The sequence below is a fragment of the Gadus macrocephalus genome, chromosome 1 (assembly GCF_031168955.1).
Source record: "Gadus macrocephalus chromosome 1, ASM3116895v1".
Classification (NCBI taxonomy): Eukaryota; Metazoa; Chordata; class Actinopteri; order Gadiformes; family Gadidae; genus Gadus; species Gadus macrocephalus.
Window position 1 is genome coordinate 22686783 of NC_082382.1, and position 9525 is coordinate 22696307.

Sequence of the window (9525 nt, forward strand, 5' to 3'; positions counted from 1 at the left end):
TCAGGGTGAGGCAACTGTATAAATATATAATATAACACACACACACACACACACACACACACACACACACACACACACACACACACACACACACACACACACACACACACACACACACACACACACAGAGACAGGGTAGAGGTCTCGCGGCTAGAGCAGTGCACAATGGGAAGGTCAATATGCCAACAGGCTCAGCAAAGGAATCAGGAGAGAGAGAGAGAGAGAGAGAGAGAGAGAGAGAGAGAGAGAGAGAGAGAGAGAGAGAGAGAGAGAGAGAGAGAGAGAGAGAGAGAGAGAGAGAGAGAGAGAGAGAGAGAGAGAGAGAGAGAGAGAGCGAGCATTATATTTTCCCTAAAGCGCTCCCATCCTCGGTTGTTAAAGGCACCCAGTGCAACTTTCGAGGCTTAAAAATAAACATTCAATTTCTAGTCTTTTTTACACGTAGTAAGTTTCAATAACTCCATACCATTACATACCGACATTCAAGCCGCAAAGATGAGACGTCGTTGTGTGGTGAGAACTGATAGAAAATCGATAACAACAACAATGCCGCCATTTTCTTTATTTTTTGTAACCTACAATAAATAAAGCAGGCTTCCAGTCAATGGAAAAATGGCTTCTCCCCACCGGCGATTGTTGTTGTTTACGATTTTCTATCAGTTCTCACCACACAACGACGTCTCATCTTTGCTCCTTGAATGTCGATATGTAATGGTATGGAGTTATTGAAACTTACTACGTGTAAAAAAGACTAGAAATTGAATGTTTATTTTTCATTGAATGTTTACATAAAGTTGCACTGGGTGCCTTTAACATCTGGCCGTTATCCAAACTGTACGTAAAGGAACACACATTTACTCCAGACAATTCGTGTTTTTTAATTATCACAACAATCTTTTCACCTCTTCCATATAAAAGTATTAATCATCTTCGTCTGTTTCATTTTTTCATTTTTTACTGTACATATCTAATCTTACATTTGTGGAAGTTTTTTTGGACTATTTTCACCTTTATCCTGTTTGACTTGCCGATGAAGCTCTTTCAACATTGAGTTGTAGTGAATTAAAACATGGAGTCTGGTGTCTCCCTCTGCCGATGAAAACATGGTATTACATCCTGGAGCTGGGTCGCTCTGACTGCGTGTTAAATTGTTGTCCTCTGCATTCAGAGACCATCAAACACCAAGGACTGCCCGATATAACCTCATGTGGTAAAACGCTCCTGACGTGTTTGTGTGTGTGTGTGCGTGTGCATGAGTGTGTGTGTGTGTGTGTGTGTGTGTGTGTGTGTGTGTGTGTGTGTGTGTGATGACGTGCAGCTGGAGAGATGTTTCTTTAAAGGTGTATCAACAGGGCATCGTGGATGTCCCTGCACGATGACATCATCTCAAGGAATGTCTCCAGCTTATTTATCCCATAATAATCCCCACCAACCAGCACCAGCCCAGCTTCGACATCCAATGAACCGCACAGGCTCATAGCACAGTGTTGTCTACGCAGAGTGACAAATACACACATTGCTACTCTCTATTAGGACTAATAGTCTATCTACCTCTCTCTCTCTCTCTCTCTCTCTCTCTCTCTCTCTCTCTCTCTCTCTCTCTCTCTCTCTCTCTCTCTCTCTCTCTTCAATATAGTAGTCTCTCTCTCTCTGTCTATTGAAGGCAGCAGTAGTCTCTCTATTTCTTTAGTGAGGTAGTGTTCTTCTTCTGTGTATCTATTAAAGGTAGCAGTCTTCCTCTTCTGTGTCTCTAATAAAGGTAGCAGTCTTCTTCTTCTGTGTCTCTATTAAAGGTAGTAGTCTTCTTCTTCTATGTCTCCGTGTGTTTCCTGGAAGCCGAGCGCCTCCACGTCGTGTGTGATGTCACTGAGGCGTCGGTTGAAATCCTGGGAGCCGGACATCAGGGAGTAGCTGTCACACCTGCAGGGCGACAGGGTCCATGAGCAAGGCACAGACACAGCCTGTACACACCTCTGTTCACCTTGACCTCTGACCTCGCAAAAGGTGCAAACCTGACAAACATCTACAAAACAAAAAGTCACTGAGCACCATTTGATGATGTCAAAACTGAATTGGGCCAATCGGGGTGGAGAATGGCAACGTGAGCTGATGATAATGCAGAAAACGTGCGATAGCGTGGCCCGCGGAGTGCTTCAGGAATACAACACATAGTAGTAGTTCCCTGCTGTCATGGCAACACACCCTGTGGGCGGGGCTTCCATCACACTCCGGTTGCGCTTGATGCGTCCAAAGCTGTCGGTTAGAATCCCGCCTTCCCTGATGCCGATGCTCTCGAGGAAACTCTCAAACACCTCAACGTCCTTGTCTGGGATGAACGCACGCATCCCTGGAGGGGGGGAATAGAGTAGAGGAGGACAGAATCTATTAGAGTAGAGTATGGTAGAGCAAAGTAGGATAAAATCAATTAGAATACAATAGAGCAAAGTAGGATCAAATCTGTTAGAGCAGAGTAGGATCAAATCAATTAGAGTAGAGTAGGATCAAATCAATTAGAGTAGAATATAGTAGAGTATGATCAAATCAATTAGAGTACAGTAGGATAGAGTAAAGTAGGATCAAATCAATTAAAGTAGAGTAGGATCAAATCAATAAGAGTAGAATAGGTAGATTAAAGTATCAAATCAATTAGAGTAGAGTAGGATCAAATTAATTAGAGTAGAGTGGAATATAGTAGAGTATGATCAAATCAATTAGAGCACAGTAGGATAGAGTAAAGTAGGATCAAATAAATTAGAATAGAGTAGAGTAGGATCAAATCTACTAGAGTAGAGTAGAATCAAAACTTATGAGAGTATGGTAGAGTATAGGATCAAATCAATTAGAGTAGAGTGGAGTATAGTATAGTATGATCAAATCAATTAGAGTTGAGTAGAACCGATTATAGTAGGATCAGATCCTCTAGAGTAGATAATAAAGTAGAGTATGATATAATCAATTAGAGTATGATATATTAAATTAGAGTAGAGTATGATATAATCAATCAGAGTAGAGTCAGATATAATCGATTCGAGTAGAGTATGATATAATCAATTAGAGTAGAGTATGATATAATCAATTAGAGTAGACTATGATATAATCAATTAGAGTAGAGTATGATAGAGTAGAGTAGGAGCAAATCAATTAGAGTAGACGTAGAGCATGATAGAGTAGAGTAGGATATAATAAATGAGAGGAGAGTCTAGCCTACAATGGAAACACGTGGCACGGTGGAGCAGTGAGGGGGAAGCATGCTCTTCCTACAGGTAGACCCGTGGCCATCGGGCATCAAACCCAGAACCTTTCCGCTGAGAGGCTTCCTGTCTCACCACCCAGAGTAGAGCAGCATAAGACCCGTCCCCCCCCCCTCCCCGGGGACCTCACCCAGCAGGAGGAACTTGTGGGTGTCCCCGTAGAGCTCCAGCAGGTCGGAGCAGAAGAGGCTGATGGAGGAGCCCAGACGGTACTCCCTGAGCAGCAGGGCGAAGCGCTGCAGCTCCTCTGGGGCCAGGCGGCTGCGCAGCTGAGACACAATGTACCATTTATAGGGTACAATATAGCCCATATGTTCTATAAAATCAGAATCAGAATCTCTCGGTTGTCATTGCACAAAGTTCAACGAAATTGGGGTAGAGGCTCTCAAAATATATATATTTTTTTTTTTTTAAGATTTTTTAAACAAAAAACTAAATGAGAAAAGGGTTATTTTAAAAAAAGAAATATAGAATGTTAAAGAATTCAAAAAACAAATCTATATATTTAAAAATGACAGCCCATTTTAAAGGTCATATTGGTATGATAATGCAATAATTTATAACTCTGCATTATTTAGAGAATTAACAGCTCTGGGGTAGAAACTGTTTTTTAGCCTGTTATATTATCATTTAGAGATTTTAACATATACAATAAAATATATATTATATAATTTATATGTTACAATTCATTTGGAGATTATAACATGCATTAGAATATATATAACATAATTTATATGTTACAATATAGCGTATATATTATACTGTAGATATTATATTATTATTTATACATTATTGCATAGATATTATAAATGTTATGTTAGCATTTAGATATAATAATATAATATATATTGCATATTATTATTTAGATATTAATAAATAAGTAATAATATAATATTTATAATATAATATATATTACAATATATATTGTAATATTTATGTTACATATAGACAGCTCTGTAGCTATTGTGAGGACACACTCATACCCCCCGACTTACGGTTAGCATGTAGTCGTGCATGAGCATGAGGGCGGGGTCGGAGTCTGGGCCGTTGCTATGGTGAGAGGAGGTGTCGCTGTACGACTCACTGTAGTACACATCGTAGGCGTCCTGGGATCCGTCGCTGAACACACGTTAGCATGAACATTAGCATGTAACACATGTCAGCATGTAACACACATTAGCATGGAACACACGTTAGCATGAACACACGTTAGCATAGAACACACGTTGGCATGTTATTATTACATTACACATGCACAGACACACCTTCACACCCACGGACACACACACACACACACACACACACACACACACACACACACACACACACACACACACACACACACACACTCACTAGGAGCTGCAGCAGCTGAAGTCAGCATCATAGCTGTAGGACATGTCAGTCAGACAACTGTCACCTAGAGAGAGAGAGAGAGGGAGAGAGAGAGCGAGAGAGAGAGAGAGAGAGAGAGAGAGAGAGAGAGAGAGAGAGAGAGAGAGAGAGAGAGAGAGAGAGAGAGAGAGGGATTGATGGACAAAGGGAAGTGAAACATGAGGAGCTGTCTTCCTGATTCCAGACGTTAGGTCAGGCCTTTGCTGCCCGGAGAGACCTCCGTCAGCAGGGATTCAAACCCGACACTCTGTTCTAACGACCAGACAGCTCAGGGGTCATAGTGATGCACGTGTGCTACTATACTGAGGTCATGTTACAGTCAATACAGTATGATGTGCTGCAGATAAAAGGATTGCATTTTCAGTGTGTGTGTGTGTACATGTATGTTTTGTGTGCATGTGTGTATGTGCATGTGTCTGAGTGTACGATTGTGCATGTGTGTGTGTTTGTGTGTGAGTCTGTGCATGTTTGTGTATGTGTCTGTGTGCATATGTGTGTCTGTTTGTGTGTGTGTGTGTATGCTTGTACGTGTGTGTGTGTGTGCATGCGTGCATGCGTGTGTGTGCGTGCATGTGTGTGTGTGTTTGTGTGTGTGAGTGTTAGTGGCTAGTATGGGTTCATACACCATGCTAATTGTAGAGTTGTGATGTCATAAGCCTAGCTGTCACTCACTCCTCTGCAGCCAATAGCGGTGGGGCATGGTGTAGTGGAAGCCCGCCCTGTCCACACACTCAATGGTCTGGTGGCCGTAGATGATCTGGAACATCTGGCAGATCAGGGAGCAGTACTCCTCTGCTGCATCCTGCACACAGACAGGTAGACAGACAGACAGGTAGACACACAGAAAGGTAGACACACAGACAGGTAGACACACAGACAGGGGGAAACACAGACAGGGGGACAGACACACAGACAGGGAGACACACAGGTAGACAGACCAAAAGTCAGACATGTAGACAGGTAGACAGAAAGGTAGACACACAGAAAGGTAGACACACAGACCAGTAGACACACAGACAGGGGGAAACACAGACAGGGGACAGACACACAGTCAGACAGACCGAAAGTCAGACAGGTAGACAGAAAGGTAGACACACAGACAGTAGACACACAGACCAGTAGACACACAGACAGGGGGAAACACAGACAGGGGGAAACACAGACAGGGGGACAGACACACAGACAGGGAGACACACAGTCAGACAGACCGAAAGTCAGACATGTAGACAGGTAGACAGAAAGGTAGACACACAGACAGGTAGATACACAAACAGACAGGTAGACACACAGGTAGAGAGACAGAAAGTCAGACAGGTAGACAGGAGGACAGACAGACAGACAGAAATACAGACAAACAGATAGATGACAGACAGGTCTTAGTGCTCAGGATCACCAGGTTGGCGTCGCGTAGCACGTTAAGGGGTAGTTAGTTAGTAGTTAGAGGGGGTTGGGTGGTAGTTAGGGGTAGTCAAGTGGTAGTTAGGGGGTAGTTAGGGGTAGTTATGGTGGAGTTGGGGGGTAGTTAGGGGGTAGTTACAGGGGGTAGTTAGGGGGTAGTTAGGGGGTAGTTACCGGGGGTAGTTAGGGGGTAGTTAGGGGGTAGTTGGGGGGTAGATAAAGGGACTAGTTAGGAGGTAGTTAGGGGGTATTCAGGGCTAGTTAGGGTTAGTTAGGGTGTAGTTGGGGGTTAGTTAGGGGTAGTTACCGGGGGTAGTTAGGGGGTAGTTGGGGGTAGTTAGGGGTTGGTCAGGGTGGTCTGGGCGGACCCACCCGGGTCTCGGTGCTCAGCACCACCAGGTTGCAGTAGGCGTCAGGGCAGGGCGTGGGCTCCAGCGGGTTGTGGTTCCTCCGCTCCCAGCTGCCGTAGCTCTTCCCCCGCTCCCAGCTCCCGGTGCAGGCATGCCGCCGCTCCCAGCTGCCCCCCACCCCCCTCTTCTCCCAGCTCCCCCCCACTCCCCCTCCCGCCCCCGCCCACCCCCAGCTCCCGCTCACGGGCCGGCCGCCCCGGGTCTCCCAGCTCCCCCGGCCTTCCGCGGCAGGCGGCGGCCTCCTCTCCAGACTCCCCCCACCCGCCGCCTCTCCAGACTCCCCCCTCCTCCCCTGCTCCCCCCCAGCTCCTCCCGCTGCTGCTGCTGCCGCTGCTGCTGCTGCTGCTGCTGCTGCTGCAGCTGCTGCTGCTGCTCCACCTAAGACAGGAGAAGATGGTGGTTCAAGACCCATACCGGAGTTTCAGGAGTGACAGGAGAGAGGACCAGAGCTCACATGCATAAATGAGCCATGTCCTTCTCAATATTGATTAGTAGTAGTTCTACTGTAACTGCCGAGAGCAGAGACTACATTGGACAGGACGGACCGGTGAGGGGGTCCATTTGTCACCCGTTTATAATCCCTTATTGGACCATCAGGAAGTGTTCTACATCAGTGTGGAGTAGGGGTCAGTGACCTTGAGGGGTCGATGACCTTCAGGGGTCCGTGACCTTCAGGGGTCTGTGACCTTCAGTGGTCGTGACCTTCAAGGATCGGTGACATTCAGCGTCAGTGACCTTCAGCGTCCGTGACCTTCAGGGGTCACGCTCCCTCTCATCATTCATCAAGTCTAGTGTGTATCATCTGATACACACTACGTTAATATAATATACACAGCTGTCTCAGTGTCCTAGGTGTTCACCTCCTCCTCCGGCTCCTCCTCCTCTCCTCTCCTTGTCATGGTTGCCCCGGAGAGGGAGGTCCTCCAGTCAACCCCACAGATGGTGTGTCTGCGCTCCATGGTGCCCCCTGCTGGCCGCGGGTCCGCGTTGCAGCTGACCGTCTGGCGACGCCCATCGACTCTACGGGCTTCCTCCGCTCCAGGCTGTCGTCCCGGCAACCATGGTGTCCACGTTGAGCCCTGGAGCCGTTGATGTCATACATAGGATGGATAGACGCTAGGCTAGGTGCTAGCTATGATTCTAGACGAGTTGCCAGGACTGATGCTAGGCTAGACACTAGCATACATACTATGTTAGATGCTTGGACTGAATTTAGGTCCGATAATGGCTAGACTGTATGGTAAACATTAGCCTAGCCCATTATTAACTGGGCTAGGCTCTAGACTAGACTCTATGCTAAACATTTGGCTAAAGGCTAGGCTAGAATCTAGGACTGCGGATCTGACGCTAGGCTACCACTCTATGCTAAACATTCGGCTAACTGCTAGGCTAGGCTCTAGGAATTTGGGTCTGACGCTAGGCTAAACATTAGGCTAGACGCTAGGCTAGGCTCTAGCACTGTTGGTCTGACGCTAAGCTAGACTCTACGCTAAACATTATGATAGACGCTAGGCTAGGCGCTAGGCTATTATTCTGACGCTAGGCTAAACATTAGGCTAGACCTCTCGGCTAGGCTCTAGAACTGTAGGTCTGACGTTAGGCTAAACATTAGGCTAGACGCTAGGCTAGGCTCTAGGACTGAGGGTCTGTCACTAGGCTAGGCTCTAGGACTGTGGGTCTGGCGCTAGGCGAGGTGATAGCCCACCTGTCTTGAGCACCAGCAGGTGCATGGCGTCGTCCCTCAGGTAGGAGGCCGCAGCGATCTCGTGGGTGGGCATGCGGAGCAGCAGCTTCTCGTTGTCCCTCCAGGTGAGCAGCAGGCAGCGGGCCGACAGACTCAGGATGCAGTCCTGCTCAGCGCTGGTCTTCAGGGGGAGCACCTTCAACTGCTGCTCACACACACACACCACGCACGCAGCCACGCACGCACGCACGCACGCACGCACGCACGCACGCACGCACCGCACACACACACACACACACACACACACACACACACACACACACACACACACACACACACACACAGGCAGGGAGACAGGTAGAGAGACAGGTAGAGAGACAGGTAGAGTGACAGGTAGAGTGACAGGGAGAGAGACAGGTTGAGAGACAGGTAGATTGACAGGTAGAGAGACAGGTAGAGAGACAGTAGAGTGACAGGGAGAGTAACAGGGAGAGTGACAGGGAGAGAGACAGGGAGAGTGACAGGTAGAGAGATAGATAGTTGACTACTAACCCTGGTATTGATAAAGTGATGGGTAGTTGACCAATAAACCTGCCATGAGTGATAAGTAGTTGACCACTAACCCTGGTGGACCACTCACCCTGTCGGTAATACAGTGATAGGTAGTTGACTACTCAGCCTGTCGGTAATACAGTGATAGGTAGTTGACTACTAACCCTGTCGGTAATACAGTGATAGGTAGTTGACTACTAACCCTGTCGGTAATACAGTGATAGGTAGTTGACTACTAACCCTGTCGGTAATACAGTGATAGGTAGTTGACTACTAACCCTGTCGGTAATACAGTGATAGGTAGTTGACTACTCACCCTGTCGGTAATACAGTGATAGGTAGTTGACTACTCACCCTGTCGGTAATACAGTGATAGGTAGTTGACTACTCACCTGTCGGTAATACAGTGATAGGTAGTTGACTACTAACCCTGTCGGTAATACAGTGATAGGTAGTTGACTACTCACCCTGTCGGTAATACAGTGATAGGTAGTTGACTACTCACCCTGTCGGTAATACAGTGATAGGTAGTTGACTACTCACCCTGTCGGTAATACAGTGATAGGTAGTTGACTACTCACCCTGGCGGTGTCCAGCAGCTGCAGCAGCTCGTCTCTGCTCGAGGGGTTCAGGGAGCAGGATACCCAGGTCAGGTGACCCAGGAACTAGAGAGAGAGCCAAGCATCAAACATCACCGTCTCCTCTGTTCCATTCTACTCTACTGGAATCTACGCTCTACTCTAGTCTATTCTCCTCTCCCCTCCTCTTCTCTCATCATCTCCTCTCATTCCCCTCTCCCCTCCCCTTTTCCATCCTCTCCTCTCCTCTCCTCTCCCCT

General features: G+C 47.0%; 1 protein-coding gene across 1 annotated transcript in view; it reads right to left on the reverse strand.

Annotated features, from left to right (window-relative positions):
* Positions 1-801: 801 nt before the first annotated feature.
* Positions 802-9525, reverse strand: part of ccm2l (CCM2 like scaffold protein) — a 10624-nt gene continuing 1900 nt past the window's right edge. The window contains 13 exon segments of the mRNA XM_060058955.1: positions 802-1920; positions 2203-2347; positions 3382-3520; positions 4247-4370; positions 4605-4668; positions 5316-5445; positions 6414-6661; positions 6664-6829; positions 7312-7478; positions 7481-7504; positions 7507-7530; positions 8157-8340; positions 9269-9352. Coding sequence (XP_059914938.1) covers positions 1788-1920; positions 2203-2347; positions 3382-3520; positions 4247-4370; positions 4605-4668; positions 5316-5445; positions 6414-6661; positions 6664-6829; positions 7312-7478; positions 7481-7504; positions 7507-7530; positions 8157-8340; positions 9269-9352 — 1632 coding nt within the window. The 3' untranslated portion in view covers positions 802-1787.